General features: G+C 39.0%; 1 protein-coding gene across 6 annotated transcripts; it reads right to left on the reverse strand.

The window, feature by feature from the left end:
• Positions 1-7168: 7168 nt before the first annotated feature.
• On the reverse strand, positions 7169-9376 carry LOC140895059 (uncharacterized). 6 transcript variants are annotated; one of them, XR_012154058.1, is made up of 3 exons: positions 8639-9376; positions 7416-7513; positions 7169-7329 (listed from the first exon to the last, which is right to left on the reverse strand). XR_012154058.1 is itself a non-coding variant. In XM_073304231.1 (3 exons), the coding sequence occupies exon 1, from the start codon at positions 9192-9194 to the stop codon at positions 8007-8009; it is 1188 nt and encodes a 395-aa protein (XP_073160332.1). In that variant the 5' UTR covers positions 9195-9376; the 3' UTR covers positions 7169-7329; positions 7416-7513; positions 7860-8006. The 6 variants fall into 6 exon arrangements, 2 of the variants coding, with proteins under 2 accessions (XP_073160332.1, XP_073160331.1); XR_012154059.1 differs by lacking the exon at positions 8639-9376 and adding an exon at positions 7653-7833; XR_012154057.1 differs by lacking the exon at positions 8639-9376 and adding an exon at positions 7613-7833.
• Positions 9377-22821: the final 13445 nt, after the last annotated feature.

The raw sequence follows: 22821 nt of genomic DNA on the forward strand, positions 1-22821 counted from the left end.
TATGGACTTTTGCACTATATTTGCACTATATTGTTAATAATCTATGATGGACTGGAGGATAAACTCATATGGAATTACTGGGGACCCAAAAAGGAAACCAAGGTGAGGGGCCACTTGCAGGACTGCCCCAAGGCCACATGGGGAGTGTGTCCAGGATGAGGCCACTCATTTACATATCCCCTACACTGGACATCTGGTGACTTCTGAGAGACTCTGACTGGAACCTGAAAATCTGAGCATTGTTAAGGAAATGCCCAGACCAAAGGATGTGAAGGGGTCCAACAGGAAAGTAGAGTCAACAGTAAAGACAGACAAGAGACTTATGACAAAGGCAAAATAGACAGGAAGAGATCCCTACCGTGATGTTGGACCATCACAACATATCGTCCCAGGCACTAGATAGTAGTCCAGCATTGGGAGTGATGCGCCAGAGAACCAAAACTCTGCTTCCCATTATGGGATAGACTGTTGTAACCCAGTGGAGAGCTGATGAACATTACACAGAAGCTATTAAGAAAATGCCAAGCTAAGCAGATGGCTCGCTACAACAAATGAGCCAAGTGAGCAGGCCAGAGTCCAACCAGCACATAGCCACACAAAGCAGTGGTAAAAGGCAATTGTCCAAGCATCAGTGGGATACAGATCACATGAGGTAGCTACAGACCCAGGACAGTGGTGGAGACAAAACTGAAGAAATTTGTGTAGTAGTGACCGACAGTCAGTATTCTCAGACACATGGCGCAAGGCTAGGACCAGGAGGACTTAGAAAGAGCTTCAAGTATCAGCTGGCCTAATGTAGGAATCGGAAGAAACAAGGATTATGAGCAATACAGAGGACCAGCAGAATGAAGGCAGCCACAGGCTGGAAGTAACTCTCCTCCCCATCCTCCCACCCAGAGATAACACAAACAAGAAATTGGAGACTGGTTCAAAGACCAGCATACTTGAAGGACTATGAGCCCTTATTTATTTGGTGTATGCAATTCGGTCAAGACAAGCCACAACGTTCTTATCAACGATGTTCAAGGCACAAAGACCTCCAGTAAGTTGAGTCATTTTGCAGTCCTCAACAATATGTGTCATGGTTTGTGGTTGCCCACATTGACATAGGGGACTGTCTCTATAATGCCACTGAAATTCTGCGGCATGATGGCCTGGCAGTAAAGGCCATGTCCCTAGGGTGGGCTATGTGTTAGTAACCTCTGTCCCCAGCAAGTCAGCAAACACTGGCACAAAAGACACAATAACAAAAAATTAAAAGGAAAGAGGTAACAATCTGCATGGAGCTTGGAGGAAAGAGCACCAGTTGCAGGAGGGAAGAATTTGGAAAGGGTACCAGGAAGTCAGTATGTTTGCATGACTTGAATGCTGACTACACTTGCAGGTGGTCTGTAAATAGTTCTCTTAATAAAGACCCAGTGTAGTTTTTGAAACATGGAGTTCTCTTATGTTATTACCCAGCATGCAATACATGAAACAGAGATTGTATGCAGCTAATGCAAGTTAGAGCAGCCCCCAAGATGCTGTAACCTGCACCAGGGCTGGCACAGAGAAGAAACTAATAATTAAATACATAAATAGTTGTTCTTTCCTCACTAAATTTTAGGGTTTCTGCTTTTCAGTTTAAATCTAAAACAACGTATAAAACACCAACTGTATTTTTTCAATAATTGATTTTAAAAATTAACTCAGAAAGAGAAGTGTCACATACTTTAAGGAAGTTTCAGTGGAATTTAGGTCCCATTCTTGCCATCCACTGTAAGTTAAAAGTTATAGAGTGTATCACTTCCTGTTCATGCTCTCCGTAGTTCAGTTTTTGGTCACATGTAGCAGCAATGTGGTAAGTGGCTTTTTTTTATGGTTGCAATGTGGAAATGTAAGCTTTTGTGAATTTTTAAAATGTTTGCACTCACTTCAGTTGCTCAAATTTACTGTATGCCATCACAATTTAAATAAATGTATAATAAACAATTTTCTAGGAAGTACCAAAATGCCCCAAAATAAATAATGGAAATGAGAGAGACTAGAAGATGAACCCTAGAATTCCTGATATTAGTCTTACTGGGATGTTGCATCCCTCAAACCTGGCTACAAATAAATATGTAAATAAAAACTCTTGTGTGTCCTATTTTTGTTTTATTCTTGTTTTAGCCTGGATATTTTTTAGCCTGTTGTCTTTTCTCTTCTTTTCCTTTCCTATTGATGTTCTACCAGGAAGTAAACATCTAGGTTCCAACCCTGCAAACACTTTCAGATACGAATAACTACATGCACACGAGAAGTTCCATTGAGTTCAGTGGCACTAAAATTTGCAGGTTTGGGGCCCTGGTTTACAAAACCACAGAGCAGACTTTCTGCCGTCCATGTTCACCAGAAAGCTGACTTTCTACTCTTCTATCTGTAAAGAACAATCCTTTTGCTATATTTTCCCACCAAGAAACAGTAATATCCACTCTTCTACCCAACCAGGGAGCACATCTGACCTTCTTTCACGCTATAAAGCAAAAAGAAAAGGAGGACTTGTGGCACCTTAAAGACTAACCAATTTATTTGAGCATAAGCTTTCGTGAGCTACAGCTCACTTCATCTTATGCTCAAATAAATTGGTTAGTCTCTAAGGTGCCACAAGTACTCCTTTTCTTTTTGCGAATACAGACTAACACGGCTGCTATTCTGAAAACTATAAAGCAAGCCGTTGCACCCCGTCCTTTCCCTCTTTCAAGAAAGAACCCCATCTTGCTTTCCTCTGTCACCTCTGAGGCGCTGCCCATCCAATCTGTTCAGAAGGAAATACTCCTCTCAGATCAGAATCTTTCCATCCTCAAGGACCTGTTAGTGAAGAGTGATCTGACACCCTCCCAGCCAACCAGATTCCTCCTGCTCCTAGGTTTAAGGAGCCTGATACTTAAGAAATCATAGTTGGCCTCCAACTGCCCAAATTCCAACTGTCATAGAACTGCTGGGGTACCATTGAAAGCAATGAAATCTCAAGGCCCTACAGTTCCCCCGCCCCCCACCCCCAGAACCTTCCATAATCTTCTTTAGCATCGGTGGTGTTCTTGTTACATCCTCCTTACACAAAATGGAGGATGAGCCATCTCACTTTGTGAACGTGACAGAACTTGAAACAATTTTAAATGGCTGAAAAAGCACAAAGAAAGAAAAAATCCTGTATGTCAAACAAACTGGGCAGCTAAAGTACGTACATGCTCATTATAGCATGCTTATATATTTTCTGGTATTTCATGCCTGGTAAAGGGGAATATCGTGACTGACGCAGTGCGGGAGATAGCAGTACAGCAACCCACTTAAGGGGGGATATCAGTGGACAGGGTAGTTGAACATAGATGTAACTGAGTGCTGTGTGATTTGGGGATGCATACGTTGAAGAAGAGGTAGCTAAACCCAGGTATAGTGGGTGCGCAGAGGAATAGCTGAATACAGGTATGGGTCGAATTGGGCAGATAGAGGAATGGCTAATTAAACAGACAGGTGTGTATGTGAGGGGTAGAGGGAAAACCGAACTCAATGGAAGGCCAGGATTTAGGCTTCTATTGTTAGGACTAAAGCCTGGCTGGGGGATTACCCACTTGATTATTGCTGCTTTGCCTTCCAGGAAGACAGAAGCACAGGAACATGGTGATGGATGGGAGATTTAAAAAAACACAAGGCCACAGAAGAGGAATTTAAAAGGAAAGTGATCTGGACGCAGCAGGATTGTGAGGCCAGAAGGGATCATTGTGATCTTCTAGTCTGATTTGCATAACACTTGGCCATAGAATGAGCCAGGCATGTTTGGTGAGGGGGACGACACCGATTTCCTAACCAGCTGCTTCAATGTAAGGTCTGCCCATCTCCAGCCAGATGAAAGGGAGAGTCCCACCTACCACTTTTTAGACATAAAGAGCTGATATCAGAATTGGGAGTAAACAATAGACAGCCATCTTGTCCAATTGTACTTCAAAATGAAGGTGCTGAGTATATGTGAAATGGGACATTTCACTAACCATTTACACAGGTTGAGGATCTGGCCCTTACCGTTTTCCATGTTGTCAATTCATGATTTTATCCAAATTCTTGTGACATTTTATGGTTTTCTTAAAACCTCAGCTCCTGGAGTCACATGCATACATGACAATCTCAGCTTTCATTAAAAAAGTAAGTTTCCAGCTCTCACAGTAACTTGAAAATATAATGCATGTGTACCCCCAAAGGGTCAAAAATAAGAGGGGAAATAAAAAAAATCCTGGGTGCTTTTTAATTTCATGATTTTTAAAACAATGTCATGATACTGAGGGGCTGGATTTATAATTTTTGAACACTTGCAACTGTCAATACTGTGCTTACATTAGGGAAATCGTAATAGTTTGCAATAAGGATGGAAATATAAATTAGTGTAGACATTTTTTGAGGTGAGGAGCAAAGAAGCTCTTTTAATTTTTTTATTGTTAATTTTCTTTCACTTGTAAAGTCTTTGGAGGTGATTTAGGAATAAATAAGAAATGAAAGAATAAAGTTCACAACACTGAGGGCACCCGTACAAGATAAGGGACAAAGCTACTCACATGCAAAATAGTTAGAATATCCATGGACCAAATTCTGGGAGAGCGGGAGTGATACCCAGGGCAGGCAAGGGCACAAGATGGTTTTGGTGGCACTGGTGAGGGTAGGGGGTAATGGCCAGGCTGGGTTGGAGTGTGAGGTGGTTTCCATGGCACTGGCCAGGGTAAGGGGTGATGCCCAAGCAGAGCTGGGAAACAAGGTGGCTTTGGTGGCACTGGCTGGGGAGGCGGCAATCCCAAGGCTGGGCTGGTGCATGAGTGAGATGGTTTGGGTGGCACTGGTCAGGGTAGGGGGCAATGCCTGGGGCATGAGGTGGTTCCGGTGGTACTGGTTGGGGTAGGAGGTGATGCCTGAGGCAGGGCAGGATGCGGTTTTAGTGGCACTGGCCAGGGTAGGAGGCAATGCCTGGGTTGTCACATGAGGTGGTTTTGGTGACACTGGCCAGGGTAGATGAAGCCTGGCTCAGGCTGCGATATGGATTCAGTGGCACTGGTTGGGGTAAGGGGTGCTGTCTGGCACAAGGTCGTTTTTCAGTGGCACTGGCTGGGGTACAGGGCAATGTCTGGGCCGGGGTGTGAGGTGGTTTCAGTGGCACTGGCTAGGGTAAGGGGCAATGCCTGGACTGGGCTGGCACGTGAGGTAGTTTTGGTGACACGGGTCAGGTAGGGGACGATGCCTGGCATGTGAGGTGATTCCAGTGGCACTGGGGGGCTGTAGAGGGTGGTGCCTGGGGTGGGGCACAAGGCAGTTTCAGTGGCACTGGCCAGGGTAGGGAGCACAAGGTTGTTTTGGTGTCACTGGCCAGGGTAGGGAGTGATACCCAGGCTGGGGCGTGAGATGATTTCAGTAGTAGTGGCTGTGGTTGCGGGCAATGCTTGGGCTGGGCTATGAGATGGTTTCAGTGGCACTGGCTGGAGTAGGAGGCGATGCCTAGGCTGGGGCATGAGGTAGATCTGATGGCACTGGCCAGGGTATGGAGTGATGCCTGGGGTGGGGCACGAGCTGGTTTTGGTGACACTGGCTGGGGTAGAGGGTGATGCCTGAGGTGGTTCCAATGGCACTGGCCAAGGTAGGGGGCAATGCCTGGGGTGTGAGGTGATTTTGGTGGGACTGGCCAGGGTAAGGGGGGGATGCCCAGGTTGGGGCTTGAGGTGGTTTCGGTGGCACTGGCCAGGGTTGGGGGAAAAGGCTGGGTTGTGCTGGGAGGTGGTTTTGGTGGCACTGTCTGGACTGGGTCAGGGATTGAGGTGGTTTTGTGGCACGGACCAGGATTGGGGGCGATGACCGAGGTAGGAGCAGGTCCGGAGGTGTTTTTTAGCCGGTAACATTGAACCCTGTGTCCAGAGCACTCCACAGGCCGACCAGTCACAACTTCTATATCATAATGCCAACTTTTCCCAACTTAGCACTAAAAATTTCCCAAAACTGGTGAAAAATTCCCAGATAAAGTTTTTTATTTCAAAATCTCAAAGGAACGTAATATGTGTGTTTTAAATAACTATATAATATATATTATATATTATATCCAACTTATTCTTATTCGTTCGAGATATTTCACATTTATTATAATTTTTACACATATAGACATGTTTTTCAATTTTAAACTTATGTTACTTATACAGTAAATAAAATATTTAACACATGAGGAGTAGGATTGAAATAATAAAAAACAATGTATTTTACACAAATTTCACTATTTTAAAAACAAAAGTATTAATAAGTACAGCATGTGCCCTGCAGTGTACTGTACATTAAAGTTACTTTGAAAGTAAACATATGATTATAAAAAAGCAAACAGAAAGAACAAATAACACTCTTTTATATAATTTTCCTTATTATTATAATCTCTGAGTTTTATCCATTTGCTGACTCATAGTCTGAGTCGTCAGTAGGAACATTATTACCATCATTAATATTTTTACTAGTTTTATCACTGTCATTTTTACTGTACATATTTTTACAATGTAAATACAAGTGCTTAATAGTAATTACAAAATTAGAACATTTCTCTTGCTTTGCTTTCAAAGCTGACCTTATAACTACACTAGAATTGAGTGTTATGGTTGTCATATTTATTCCCTGAAGGAGATTCATCCACAAATACACTAAATTCATTAACTTTCAATTTTTCTACAAGTTCCTCAGTCTCAGTTTGTGCCAAAACGTTGCTAATTATAGCAGTACATTTATCTTTCTTTATTGTTACAGCCTCAGCAATTTTGGAATCAGGGAAATAACTACTTCAGTGAAGCGTTCTTCAGATTGAATACTGACATTGTGTGCAGCAAAGTAACAGGCCATTCTAATCTCTGCATTTTTAACTTGCTTTTCAAATTTTTGTGCTTTTTTAATTTCACAATCTTGTTTATTAAACATATCATCAATTTTCTTCTTATTAGATACCGTCTGAACCTTTTATGTTTTTTACCATTAGCGTTCTTATCTAACTCACTAGTACCTGCCTGGATTTTTACATCACAACATTTGTAATAAGCTAAAAAACTATTGTTTTCTGCTTTCTGCAGCAGTCTTTGTATTTACCTTCTTGAAGCCACGAGTCTTGAAAGGCTTTTTTGAAAGTAGATGGCTTCTCTTTTGGTGGAAGTTCACCCCGAGTCTTCAATACTCTGTTGGCAGTGCTATCCCGTTGTTTTCATTTTGATGTGGACGGATCTTTGTCTACTCCTGCAGTCCTCTTCATCTTCTCACCAGCCTTACAGGTCTCTTTATTCATTTTTTACATAGATAAAAAATGGAAAGAGATATCTGAAATAATGGAATGCCATAATTAGTATAATGTATATTTCAATTTATATTTAAATCAAAGAAAGGAACATATTATATATTATTACCTAACACAGTAGGCAAAGATATTTAATATTTGCCTGGAGGAAGGTGCTGTTACAAATTTAGGAACAGCCCAACGCTCTGGTCCACATTCTCTGTGCAACTGCAAGCACGAAATACAAAATTTTAGAGATTTAATGACAGATCAAGAAACTAATCATAATCAGTAAGTATTGCAATATATTTAATTATTGGAAGGAACCTTGCCTAGAAGATACATTTGATAACCATCCCCTCATTACCCGCCAGCCAGCTGTTGCTGAGGTTGGTTTGTTGTGAGTGCATGTGTGCAGGCTTGTCACTTCACTTGTGCCGTCATGATACAGTACGCTGAAGCACCAATAGGAGAGCAGCATAGCCCGCTTATGAAAATCACGTGACAAATATTCGCCAATCGAATTGAACACATTTTGAGGGAAATTTAAAAGCAGCACAAATATTTTACTTACTACTTTTTAAGAAAGCGTCCCAGGATTTTTGAGGCTTGGGGAGTCTTTTACTTTTTGTGAAATTTTTCAAGGTGCCACAAGTCCTCCTTTTCTTTTTGCGAATACAGACTAACAGGGCTGCTCCTCTGAAACCTTTCCCGGCATTGTTTAGGTTGTGAACGAAAATTCCCCATTTCCCAAGCTGACCCATTTGACTCCGAAGTTCCCCAGGTTCTGGGAAATTTCCCAGGATGTAGCAGCACCGCAATTGCTCACATGCGTCCCACCCTTCCCCCAAGCAGAGCCTGGGTCGGGCTTCGGCGAGGGGCACAGGACCCGCGCGAGGCCGTGGGTGACGGGAGGAGGAGCGAGAGAAGGAGCGGAGCCAATAGGGAGCGGCAGACGCGGCTCGCGCTCACCACACTGCGCTGCGACCGTTGAGGTTGCGGTGGGGCGGGTAGGGTGGAAAGACCAGTGAGAAGCGGCGGCCAATAAGCAAGCGGCGGCTGAGTTGCGCGCGGGCCCAGGATGGGAGGAGGAAGGAGGGAGGAGCGCAGCCAATGGTAGCGGCGCGCGCCGGGCCCGGAGGGGCGGGAGCATCGGGGCCGGCGGAGAGCAGTGGTTGGCGCACGCGCAGAAGGCAGGAAGGGGGGGGAATGAGCGGTAGGCAGGGGGTAGAAGCGCAGGCCCAGCCCCTTCCCCGCCGCAGTGAGTCCTGACTCGGGCGGCCATGTTGTGCGGGGGGAGGGGAGGAAGGAGTTGAGAGAAGACAGGAGAGACAGACTCTCTCTCACACACACCGCACAAGATGGCCGGGGAGGCAGCCGCAACCAGGCTCCCAGGTGGTTCGGCCGCCGCTCGGGTCGCCGGAGTCGGGGAGGCACCTGGGCACCGGCCTCGCGGGCCACTTCGGGCCCGGCACTCAGGGGTTCCGGGGAGACGGAGAGCGGCGAGCCGAGCGCTCCGTACGGGGCTGCGGGCGGGCGGAGGGCGATGGCGCCGAGCTGCGAATCTCTGTCGGCGCCTCGAGCTCGGCGGGCGGGCGGCGAGCCCTACGCCGCCGCAGGCAGGGTGAGGCGGGGAAACGGCGCCCGACGCTCCGGGCCGCCGCCGGGCTCCGCATTGCTGGTGAGTGGTTCCGTCTCTGCGCCGCATTGTTCTTTGTCCTTGAGAGGAAAAACAAAATGTCCTTGGAGCCGGGAGGGGGAGGGGAGATTCCTGCCCCCCCCTTCCCCTCCGCCCTGGGCTAGGAGAGCCTGGAGCGAGCACCCTCCAACGCTGCAGCCCCTTTTCGGTGAGGGGGGCGTCTCTCGCGCTGGGGGGCCGCGGGGTGCTGCAGAGCCGGAGGGAGCCCATGGCTCTGCGAGCTCCCTAAAGACTCGGCATGCAGAGCTCCCCTCCCGTGCAGCATTAAGGGGGCCCTGGCTCCTAGTCCCCACAGGGAGTACTAAGGGCGGGGGGGCTGCAAACCAGTCCCTGGGCCCTAGTGCAGGACTACTGGAGAGGGGGCGCACCCCAGTCCGTCTCCGGTGCACCATGGCAAGGGGGCATTTGCAGACCAGTTACTAACTCCAGTGCAACACTAACGAGGAGTGGGGCTGTAGACTTTACTATATGTTTAGCCCCAAGTCCTAAGGTCCAAAAATAGTTCTTTAAAGAACATTTATTGCCCCTTGCTGCTGAAAAGGGGATCTACTCTCCCTAGTTTGTAAGAACAAAGACGCCATGTCTGTTTCTTAAAAATAAAACTTGGTTTTTTTTGTGGGGTGTTGGCTTTTAACTCTTTCTGCACCCGTGAGCGAAAGCAGGCTGCAGAAGAGAGAGCTTCAGTACTTTATTGAAACGATCAATTAAATTTTTAATTTATCTAAAAAATAGTTTGGAGACAGAGCTTTAAACAAAAGTCTGAGATTTAAGCGCAGTGTAGTGTTGTGGTTAAACTGGCATTATATAAACTTAGAAATCTTCTAAAACAGCCTTGTTTATGCCAACTCTACAGTTTAAAGTTTAAAAAAAATTACAGTCGTGAATTAGACTGCTCTGCAGAAGGAAAATTGGTTTCTTAAAATGAATAATATGTGAAAGTAACTAATTGCAAATGACACTGAAATATGTAGTTACTAAAACACCTTTGCTAAAGTGTCATTTTGTATTTGGTATTTAATTTGTGCATTTTTCTGCTACTCAGGCTGCGGTTATTTGCATAGCATTTTGATCATTGTTCAAGTGTAGCTGTTTTTATAATTTAGAGCTTGTGTTCAATACTAGTTATCACACTCATTTAAAAGGAAAAGTTTAAATGGAATATTTAGTGTTTGCTTCATATTTGCTCACATATTTAATGATTACTCACATGTTTTAAGATAATGTTCAAATACCAAATCTATAAAAAGTTACTGTAGAATATTACAAGGTAAATAAAGTAGCTACTCTTGTATTAATTGGAGATGGTATGTAGCCATATTTATTGTAATTTATCTAGTGTTGAGTCATAGAAGAATATTTTAAAGTCTTTGTGCTCTTTCTCAAATACAACAGTTGAAAGGTAAATCTACAGTTTCATGATATTCCTTGTAAATGTGAATTGGGTATTATGAAAATGAAACTTGGATATTTTTAGAAATGTTTATGTTTAAAAACATGATTGTTAATCTTGCACACAAATTTGTGTATCTTCATTTTAGGTTTGAATTGTAATGGTTTTATAACTACAGTTACATCTCTGCAGTATTAGGGTATGACAGTTTGCTGAAAAGAAAGTTCTAGGTGAAAGTCTGCTGTATTTTTAGCACAATGACTTTTTTTAAAAAAAAAAAGCTTCAGTTGTTTTTCCTTCAAATGCTGTTTCAGCTTCAATAGTTAAATTGGTTTTGAAAACAAAATTGCTAAACCGTTTTTTTTAAACTTTAAAGGATTTGCATTCCATTTATATTAGCAGGTACTGAGAATTGAATTTACTCGTAGGAGTCCTCAGTGTGTAATATGCGTGACTTTAAAATACTGACTCTTCATAGAATTATCTGTGAAGCTTTTACTAGGCTGGGGAATATTGGGGATGAATAACTGCCAACCAGTTAAGTTAAGCCTTTTGAGGAAAGGCAAACTTGGTGGTGTTTGTAGTGTTAAAGAGCAATGCTTGGGGACTGATTAAAGGTCAAAGATGCTGCAAGTTTTAAAAACTGTACTCTAAAGGGAAAAGCTGATATCTCACTTGGAGAGATCAAATAACTTGTGGCTAAAAATTCACAGAAGATGACGACAGCCATTTTAACATCATAGTTTGTTGATAGTGGGGATTTTATTTAACTTTGTATTGCTAAATTTTGTAAAGCTTGTAAGGGCTTTTGCATTTTATGGAGTAAAGGAGAGTATTGAGGGAAACTATAAAAATACTACTTGCTTTTGCTTTATGAAATATATGTTACAGTTTTGATCTCATCTTTATGGTTAATGGTCTGGTAGTGGTAAAAATAATGGGAGAGGGACAGTCAATTTACCTCTTCTCATGCAAAAAATATGGACTGTGCATGTGATGTTTCATAATCCCACCCCATCATCAGTCTGTCTCTTCAGATGTAAAAACACCAATATTTTTGTTGCCACAGAGATTATAATAACATATATGACAAATACTGTCTTGATTTAATATTAACTCAGTACTCTCTTAAAAATTGCTGTTCTTTTTATATTTTTACAAGTAATTTTTACAACCTTTTTTTAGAGCAAAACAGTAACATTTGTGTGTTTTTTCTTTTTTTTTTTTAAGATAGAACTCCATAAATGTTTACCTACTTGATGGCTGACTGGCTTCCAGGAGGATTGTACAGACAATTTTTTTTAGGTAAGAATGGGTTGTTCTAAGTTTTACACAGTATCATTACCACTTTCAGTTACTTTCTCATTCTTGGGGGTTTATGTTTAATTGTCTACTGCTGTGCTTTACTAGAAAAGGTAAAAGTGACCTTTGTTTTGCAAGTCTTATTAAATTGAATGGGGTGCGCTACAAAATTATTTGGATTTTAAATGGTATGTCTTAATGTAGGTATAAGATGCAAAAAAATGCCCCGTTTTAAAATTTAATGTAAAGTGTGTTTAGGCATTCTGTCAAATTAATTTTGTTCTAATAGCTTAAAAGGTGAATTCATCTATAACAATCTTGACTGAAATTTGGTGAAAAAGCTCATCACTTTACTTCGAAAACTTCCTATTTCATTTACCCTTTTTCCTAAGTGAAAAAATGTACTGAATTTTGTAAATCATTTGTATTCTGCATTCTAAATTTAAATAAAAACAAGTTCACCTAGGCATATTGTAGATTTTAAACATGGCATCAAAAACTGAATAACCAATGTACACACTAATTACAAGAAGTGTCTCGGGGCCTAGCTGTCTTTTGAAGAGCATGAACATTTAAGGTTCTTCAAAGAATTTATTTACATTTATTATTTCTAATTTTGTACTATGATGTTACTCTCCATGTGCTTGTTTTATACTTTAGATGAGAACTTTAATATGCAGTCACTAAAAAGTTATGTTTAAAGAAATATACATTTAGATAGTCCTATGGCAGAAGCGTAGGTGGAATTTCTTAGATAGCTTTTGATCTTTTAAACAAACTTCTTTGTTTCTTTTTTAAAAGGGTTGTACCTGGGTACTGTTTCTTGGTTCCAGTGGCTGGTCTGTTAAACCTGGAATAAAAGGAAACGTTCAAAATTCTGTAGTGTTCATGTCAGGTACGTAATATTAGTGATTCTGTTAGTCTCTTAAAATTCACTTTTTCAGCAAATAAGCAGTAAATTTATGCTGTGGTATTTGTTTAAGTCATTAAAGGGTACTTATCACAGTAAATGAATGGTGTCTTGCTCAGGAATTGCATTCAAATTTTAGTGCATACTAAATACAGTTCATAATATTCTTAACGTGCCCTCTAAATACAATCTTTTCTCAAGATTATGGGACAGTCCATTCAGTAAAAGGAGATGGATCTGTTTGTACCATTTAAAATATATTACATAGTAACATAGCAAATAAAAGTAAAGAATTTAGAAACCCAAGGCAGGTATTTCTATGTTTCTCCATATTCAGCAGCACATAAGTGTATATATAAAGTTAATGAGTTAAACTTCAGGAATACATTGTCCCTGAATTCATTACTTCATGATCATATTTCAAGTTTTTTCTGTTTGGGCTTTCATGCACTTAATTTAAAAAAATGCTTTTGGATGTTTTACCCTCTAAAACCCTTTTGCTATAAAAATGAGAAGCCAAAGCACTAATAGTGCCAGATAACTTGTTATTTCTACAACTTAAGTAGACTAATTTTCAACTACCTTTAAATTTGAGACCTCTTTATCTTACCTTTTTAGATTGATGAAAGGTAGCATGGTTCAAATGTAACTCGGAGTTGTCGATCTTACGTGGTGCTTGTATTAATAACAGATTTCTTCTTACAGGTTACCATACTAATGTACAAATTCAGGTCATGAAATCTTAAGATCATCTTGATGAAGAGATTTAAATTAACTGAGAATCCTTAAAATGAATCTTAATTAATTATATATGTTAAAGTGTACCCCCAAAAGTGTTTTACATAAAACTAAAAATTAGCAAAAATCATACCATTCTCATAAGATCTCCCACCTGATAGTGTACAGATATCCATTCTAGCTTAGATGTAAATTTTAGCCTGTTCCAGCTAATTGCGCCTGTTCCAGCTAATTGCTTTAACTATTCAGATACAGATACAACTTTTCAAGTGTCTCTGCTTGTAGCAGTTGAAAGTCAGTCTCCATTTTACCTACACTGAGAAGTCTTGCCAGTATGACACACAAATCAAACTAATTAATATAGAGAAGTGGTCATATAGCTTACAATGTAAGCAGACTGCAGGAAAACAAATTTTGAATGAGGATGCTGTGTAAAATTTAACAAGTCAGTCATGTAATTGTATAATATGAAACTTGAGAATTAGGAATCCTTATAAGAAATTTATCTGGCATCTTTGATGGCATGCATGTGACTTCTGATGTGAATCTTCAGTCTACTGGAACAGAATGCTACGAAGTCCAGGCCTCTCAAATAATCTACCGATGAAAAAGCCAAGGACAGGCTTGTAATTACAGTAGAACAGTGTACCCAAATCCTGGTGCTAATTCTTACACTTAATCTGTGGAATTCATGATTTTTATTCCTTTGGTCAAGCCTTTTTAAGATCCAAAATCATCAGTCATGGTTGACCTATTCATAAATACAAATATAAGTTAGACCCGTTGGGTTGACCCGGTTTGGCTAATAAACACTTTTATAAGGGCATTTGGAAAAGAATCCTTTCATCTTAATGACCTTGAACTCGTCCTGTACCACCATGGTATTCTTTGTACTGAATATATTGTGAAAACTATGGTCTCCAATGTTCTCTAATCATTTTGACTGTTTAGATCCTCACTTCTTGTCCATTTAATTCAAAGTTTACATCTTTTGATCTACTATATTGGCAGCTGTTCTTTAAATACATTGTATAGACCTCAGTAAACTCTGTACACACCTCTAGGAAACCAAGGAAAGATCTGACTTTCAGACACTTGAGAGCATGTTAACGTGTCATGGAATTCATAAAACAGTTTGTTTATGCTTTGGAATCATTGTAGTCCCTGATGCATTTAACCAGAAAACATGACATCTAAAAACAAATGAGCCTCACCTTGACTGCACTGCATCACAGTAAAGAGACCATGTTAGACGTACAAGACTCCTTTAGAGCTAGATAGCATGCCATCCCTTAGGGAGAGGAGCCATTGTCTATGGAGCAGAGCATTATGTCTCTAAGGCTGCCAGTTTCATAACTTGTAGAATGAGATATTAGTGCAAAGGACATCCATAAGGCTGTCTGGAAATTTCAGATACTTTGATTTGGGGAAGTGTGTGTTTTTTTTTTTTTAGTACACTTGTTCTGTAGAGTTACAGCCATTAGTCTAATTGAAAATCTTATTTTTATTCAGATATCAAGTTAAACTATAAATGGGAGATGCAAATGGAATTTGGCTTAAATTAATATTTACTAATGACCAGTTTCCTAAGTGGAATGCATGGCATAAAACTTAAGCATTTTAGTGGTGCATTTGAGTTCATTAATTGGTGTTTTTCTATGATTATAAGATAAATAGCTGTTTTGGTATATCTGAGTGTCAGTATGATAACATTTAAAGTTGGAAATTGAAAGTATAATGGGCATGTAGTTGGACAATTGTGAAAAACTATCACTAGTGAAAATGCAAGAAATATGATTATTGCCATCCCACGGCTACTTTCTCTCTTTTTGCTGGCAACATTCTTTTTCAGTTCATCCAGTAGACACTTTTGACAACTATCTGCTTACCAAATGTTAACTGCTTCTTCCACAATTGTACTGACTTTAAAATAACATTAATGTTCTCAAATCTGCTTTCTTTGTAGTTGAACTGTGGTATGTCTGTGTTTGACTGGGCCATTATAACCTGAGTAGAGCCAAATGATTATTGCCCAGTAGAGTCGTCATGAAAATAACCAGATGTTTAAAACGAGAACAAAAATGATCTCTGAACCTAGATAATAGATGCCTAGATAATGTGATACACTATTAGAAGTTTCTAAGATTGGACTTTGAAGTTCAACCTTTCACCATAGCTTTGTTTAGTTGCCTTTTATGAAGTCTCTAGTGCTTGCTGATTTCTTTGAAGAGGGAAGTGATAGATGTAAACACTCAATTGGACAAGCAAACTTATCTTTGTGTTATAACACAGAATTTGAGGTTGCTTTGCAGAGGAACCTCTCTCAGTTGTTTGAATGAGAAATTAAATACACTGAATAAAACAAATACTGCTGAATGCTATATACTGTTGGATCTAATAGCAGTGGTGTTGGATCACATTTTAATACACATTTTAGTCCTATAAACTCCTTAGATATTCTACTTAGGTAAACTGTCAGTTGCATACGGGTTACCAGTCAAGTTTGATGGATACCCAGATGTGTGGAAAGAAACCAGGCTTTATGAACAAAATTATAATTACGTTGTTAGAACTAGTTCATTTAAAACATGTTTAAAATGGAAATCTGATGTGGGAAGGGGAAAATATGAAATGAAGGGAGTAACTTGAAGGAAAAAGTATGAAGTAAAATATCAGAATCTAGAAATCTGTACATTAAATATTAAAACTATTGTGAGAATTTATTATGAATACATTCATATCAAAGGTTACATTTCTCTTGAAAATAGATTTTGAAGGTGATGGGAGAAACTTTGTTGGCCAACTGCTGTTAGCAAGAGAATTTTTGACTCATTTGATATAAATTAGATTAAGGCCAGCATTAAGGAGTTAAGTGATCTAGGAGCCTAAATCCTGTTGACTTTCAATGAATCGTATGCTCCTTAGTCTCTTAAATGTTTTTGAAAATTTTATTCTTAATTTTTAAATTAAATTAGTTCTTTGTCATGGGGGAGATCTAGGATTCAGACAGCATCTGTATCAGTTATTGGCTCAGCTGAGAAGCGTAACTTATTTAAAATTTTCTAGTTGTGTAATCACAAAGAGCTTTTGGTGTTAGTTTGCTTTCTGGAGGCTTTACGGGTGGTTGTAGGTGGAGCCATTTACTTTCTTGTCTCTGATAGTGTACTGATATTCTAACACCTATTGATATGGGTTGTCAGTAGGCTCTTACTGAGATACTCAGTTCTGAAGCTGACCACATTTAGAAAACTGGACAATGGGTATAGAGTTTTGCTATGCTGTTGTAGCTGCCTTACAAGGAAAATTGGGTGCATGCAAATTTTGGTAAATACACATACTATATTTAACTGCAGTATCATTTTTTTGGTAATTAGCAAACTTAAGAAAGTGAATGAAGTGGAAGACGTAGGCCGAAACCATCAGGGCATTTCACACACGAATCCATTTCAGATTCCACTGATGCCTGGTTAGTCTTCCCATCTACTTGGTTTCCAAAAGTGCTATACATAGCCTCTTTTCAAATCGCACCTCTGATGTGTCACTGAAGATTAATGTATCCAGGATATGGAGGGTAGTTCTAAATTGTGGAAGAGTTTTCATAAGATCTTTGCCTTCTCAAGTTGCCTAGCAGTACGCTGAGGTGCAAATTGTGATTAGGGCATGTCCTCTGACAAGTGCTGTATGCTTTTTGGTCTTCTTTTATTGGGTACATACTCCCCCCCCCCCCCCTTCCCCCTAACCACATGGGATTGTGGTGGCAGCTTTTTGCTAGGCACTTCCTGGTGTTTACATAAAAATCAGTGAATTTTAAGTTTTATTTAGTGATTTCTGATATGTTTTCTTAATGTATATTTTCCCCTACAGGTGTGGTGAGGAATTGATCTCAGTATGCACAAAATAGCTGATGTTAGTTGAAGCACTGGTAAGTTATTCTTAATATACTTACATGTGATTTAAAATATATGATTTATAGCCATAATGTTTAATTTGCTGAAAAATTGATTGAAAATGTCTTTAAACTTGATTGAATTGAAGCATATTTTAAATAAAAATAGGTTTATTTAAAAGTACCAGAGTCCTAAACTCTTCTTATTTTGGTGATGTTATGAAATGCACTTTTTATATAGTATTTTCAATCAATCTTAAATCTTTCATATAATGCTGTGGCACTCTTGATCTTCCATTTTTGTGACTTGACTTCTTGATGAGAACAAAGGTTAAAACATTAAATCAAATCTTTATTTGTACAGACTACAATATATCAAATATGTTACCTTGTACAAATAGTACAATACTTCATCAATATTATGTCTCAATTTGTGGTAAAAATAGAAAATCACATAACAGAATGAATGTCTTAATTATCCTATTAATACCATTAGCCAAGTGTTGTCCTTGTGTGCTCCTATCAACAGCAGCAAGGGTCCTTAAGCAGACTAGTTAGTAACTATCTCCAGGGAGTTTTCTAAGACTCAGCTCTTTTTCCCCTTCTTATTCCAGAGATCTGTAATTTCACAAAGGATGCTATATGAGTTTAGGGTATGGCCTGCCACATTGAGCAACTAGTTTATAGGGTCTCATTTAGGAATAGTCCTCTGTTGTCAAAATGCATAGTTGTCAGGTTTGAGTAGGAGAGAAGAGTTGATTATATCTAGTGCCACCATTTGGGATGAAAATGGGAATACAACTTCCTTATTGAATTATATTTTAAAAAGAATGTACCCTGGGACTACTTTGTATGACCTTTAAAACAGGTACTGAGAGTCAAGTTTCTTTTATCTGCCCAAATTTAAGTCCTCTTGTTGACTCCGTATCTCTGCATACCATTATCTTTGCCCTAATTTTCAGTGCATTTTGTGTTTATGCTGAATCAAACTGAATCAAAAGTCCTGCCTTGTCTAGACAACCCCTGGAGCGTATTGTAAACAGAAAATTGGTGGAGGAGGTATAAGTCTTTATTTTAATTATAAAAATAATTGGGGGTAGTGACATACTCTTCTGGCTCTTTCTCATTCATTAAAAGCCTTTGTTCTTAATTTAAATTAAGCTGTTTAGAATCTCCAAACTGCCACACTAGAGTACTGCAGAATACAAGGAGCTTGCTGCCAAATGTAGGTGCAACTAGTATTGTGTGTGGTGTCTTGCTTTTTTAATTCTTCACTGGCTACATATCGTTCCTATTTATTTATTGTTCCTTGTACCCTGCCCACTGTACTTGTCTTCTCTTTTTTGTACTGCTTTTTTTAATGCTTCCTACACATGGAACGGTATCTCTTACTATGTTGCACGTAATCTTTTAAACCCACTTTTGCCATGCTATCCACCAGAAACCATTGTGCTATCTTCCTCCTCAGTCCTCTTACCCTGTCTTGACCTCTGTTAAAAGTATGGGAACCTGTATAACTTCTTGCTGTGTCATGGAAAGGAGGGGTGAAGGTTGACGTTAACAACAAAGTTAAATTTCACCCCAACTTTCCCTATACCCTTTCTTTGTGTTCCACTTCTTTCTTTAATTTGGTTTATAAACTCATTGTAGTAGGGTTATATTTCCCAGCAGCAGTTGAAGACATCCCAATTACCCTGTACATTGGGAAGTTATTCACTTCTTTATGGTGCTTTGTAAAAATCTCTAGGACAGAGAGACAGGAGCCCTGAACTTAATTTGAGGAAGAATTATCTTTAGAATGTTTTCCTTTAAAATGTGTTTGTAATTTAAGTTTAAACTTAGGGTTAGTGATTTGGGTTTGAAAGTTCTTGAATAAGAAATAAAAGCATTTGAGTTCACCATAAACCTTCTTTTTGGAGTTGGTGTACTCTACATGACATTTTGAAATTTTATGTGGGCTGTTACCTTTAATCCAGCCCAACTCTTTAAGGTGCTGTCCTGTTTGTGTTTGCAAATTTTGTCCTCAACTTGATTTCAGAGGTACCCTTCAGAAGTTACTTAACCTCAAAACAGTCTAGATCTATAAGATGTGACCAAAGATTCTTGAACCTTTAACTTCAGGGAGAATATAAATCCTTGAGAGCTGGAATAAAACTTCTCTGAGCTAAGAATGCCTTGTCCTATTTAAAGTTACATCATGAACATCAGTGTCATATATCAGAACCCAACAGTTCCAAATGTGTAAAGTTATGATTGTCTCATTGTCTAGTTCAAAAGCCTTTCATCCTCGAGATAGCCTTAAAAAAAACAAAACACCTCCTATCCTTACGTAGGCAAAACTCAAATTGATGTCAGTGGAAGTGAACTAGTTTTTCCCTTGGAGACCATCTGTAGTGCTTACCTATCCACATTTTTTTAACTGGATAAAACTACATTGAGCCTTCTGAGATCAATAAAGGACCTTCTTGTATTTTGTTCTCTTCATGAAGATATACCTTCTTGTACGGTGAGAATGTCACCTATTTCCACATCCTACAATGAAAGAGTGGCACTAATGTACAAGTCCATTATAGCTCTCTCTCTCTGAGGAAGACCTGCTTTGGTAAATGTTGGCAACATAAAAGCCTCAAGTTTTAAACTTAGGAACTTGTTCCTGCCCATTTTCCTTTACTGGGATTTCCCTCTTAAATAGCTTTCCTTTGTTGTGAAGTTATAACTTTTAAAAAATTCTAATATACAGAAAAGTCTAAGCATGAAAAAGCTTGACAGTCTTCCTAGTCAGCCTTCTTTGTTTGAAATAAGAATCTTATAACTTTGGTATTTTGTATATACATGTTGTTGATATATAAGTATATATTATGCTTGCACGTTTGGACTTCCCTACTGTACTTTAGGGAACTGTGAAGGTCTTTTGACAAACATAAGAGGTAAAACTGAACACTTATTTTTGGCTACAAAAGATTGAAATTTTATTTGTTGTTGTGGACTCTTACAAAAAATCCAGCTTTCTAAATTAGAGCGAAAAGTTAATATGTATTGTGAGAGTGTGAAGAGAAGATAAATTTAGAAATTCTAAAATTTCAAATTTGTTTGGTGCTTGAAAATTTACCCAGGTATTGCAGTGGACTGTTAATAAAGTTTGGCGTTTCTTTATTTTGATGATGTGAAGGAAACCTGCCAAGCATTGTATTAACTGCTTTGAGTAACCTAAATATAAATCTTGTTTAATTAGAAATAAAAATACAATAGCTAATAGGTAAGTGTACTTCTTGAGTGATGGCTAACACTATGACTACAGAAGGACATAAAGAGAACATAAGCTTCATGTAGTAAAAAGAATCTTAGTCATAGATCAGTGTGACTGTTTAAAAACAAACCTAAAGCCACTGTAGAAGTCTTATTGGAGGAGGAATCTAACTTGGGGAAAATATGTTAAAACGTTTATTAGATGTACCCTAAAAACATAACACACTGTTGTAGCTGTGTAGCTTGAAGAATTGGGTCCAAATTATTTTAGATTTACTGAATGCTGTTCATACTTTCCCCTTATTGTAACTCCTTTAATTGCAGGATCTTTGTTACAAAAATAGTAACTTTAGATAAGTGTATGCATCTGAAGGTGGTGGTGGTGGTAATTTCAAGATGAGAGATTCAGATTACCACTATGTCAATTGTTTGCAAACTCATTGGTACAACCAAATATGGCTGAACCAAGCAGAGATACCTTAGGGCTGATGTCTTTTATCCAATCACTTACATTTGCTTTGCACTCAGTGGAATGATCCAACAAAAGTAGGTTTTCATGGGTTGAGCTGGGAAAAAAGTGTACTATGATTATCAGATCAACACTTGGCTTCCCTTATTTCTTACAACAAGAGCAGTAACCATAAAAAGAAACAAGAAACTTGGTGAATTTCATTATGTACTGGGTATCCACTTCACTTACCCCAGCATTCACAAATATTTGACACTGGCAAGAATTGAATCAGTGTTAGTCTCAGGGTATTAGAGAGAGAAGGTGGGTTTTATTGGACCAGAAGATGGTCCAATAAAGGCTATTATATCACCCACTTTGTCTCACTAACAAGAATTGACAGTGTGGTTATATCATATTTTGATGCCTTAGTCAGATTTCATTAGTTCCTAAAAATATTTTGAAACATGGACTAATCTCCAAGTGCCTAAATTGGTTTAAATCTAAATTAATATATACAATATATGATGCATAATAAACTTGTAGTAAGTTTTTCAGTTTATAGAATATTAGTTAAAAATAGCTACCCCCCCACTAAAGTAGAAATACAACTTGAAATAAAAAAAAAACAAATTAATGACAAAACCTAAAAAACCTTGTGGTGTGTGAGGTTGAAGATGGGAAGACGCTGTGATTTGAATATTCTGCCCACCCTCAACTTGTTACCTATATGATGCAACTAAAAGTTGAATGTAAATAGCTGCTCCTGTATTCCACTTATGTGGAATAGAGATATATAATGTATCTGAAATAGGGGAAAAAATCAGTTCATCCGTATAGGAATACTGGGATATGAAACATAGTAAATGGCAGATTGTTAACCTGGTACAGGAAGTTTGCTCTAAGGACTTTATGGTTAGATTTTACATAGTTTGACAGGATATTCTGAAATGAGAATAGTGGCACTAGAATGATGAGGCGAAACACTAGATGATTCCACTCAATTCTATTGTCTTTTTAATTTTTTTTTTTTTGCAGCTTTTCTTGGAAAGATTATGCCTGGAGGTTTTTTTTAAGGGGACCAGATAGTGGTAGAATTGGCTGTAAAATTAAACTGTGTTAAGTTAAAAAGCCACATTCAAAAGAATAAATCGAAAGAAGGAAATAAAAGGTCACAAATGTAAAGTTAGAATGCAAATTCACTATTGAGGAAACAATTATTGAAAACCATTTCTTGTACAGTTCAGAGGGTTTCGCTTACAATTAGCACTTCGTAGATGGCTTGTAGGCTTTTTGAGTTTGTTGTTGTTCTGCCATTTAGTTGTTTCCTGTACTTAAGGCTTATGTTTATATGGGTGCAAATAGCAGTTTAAAAAGGTACATTAGTTCATTTGTCTTTGGACCACATTTGGTTTGTGTTTCAGTAGCAAAGATGTAATTTAAAATCAAGAGGCAAGAGAACTTGACCTGTTGGGCCAAATGTCCACTTTTAATAGCAGTCACAATAATGCTTCATCTGGACACTTCTAACTTCGTCACTGATCTGGTGCCTTAGGCCTTGTTGCTGCTTTATGAAGAGCAAACATTGAGTATATGGCTGGAGGAAGTATGGTTGGACATTATGCTGGTTGTGTTAAAGGCAATGAGACAAAGCAGTGTAATTTTGCATAATTTTTATCTGATTTTGACACGTTTGCTCTTCCAGTAGCTACTGAAATGACCATTCCATCTATTTTCTGATACTTGGTCACTTTAAAATGGCCATCACCATAGGTGTTCCTCTTTCTAGACAAGAAGACTATAGCCAAGATGGCACAATTTAGGAATTTCTGTTGACTCCAGTCAACACCTTCATATAGTAACCTAGCTTTCATACCTTTTGGCATTATTGGGTTTGATTACTTGTGTGTTTTAAGC

The sequence above is a fragment of the Lepidochelys kempii genome, chromosome 10 (genome assembly GCF_965140285.1).
Source record: "Lepidochelys kempii isolate rLepKem1 chromosome 10, rLepKem1.hap1, whole genome shotgun sequence".
NCBI lineage: Eukaryota > Metazoa > Chordata > Testudines > Cheloniidae > Lepidochelys > Lepidochelys kempii.

Bases quoted from the DNA above. Each gene is read 5' to 3' on its own strand.
- LOC140895059 (XM_073304230.1), bottom strand. From the start codon at position 9,194: ATGGGCTCCCTCCGGCTCTGCAGCACCCCGCGGCCCCCCAGCGCGAGA.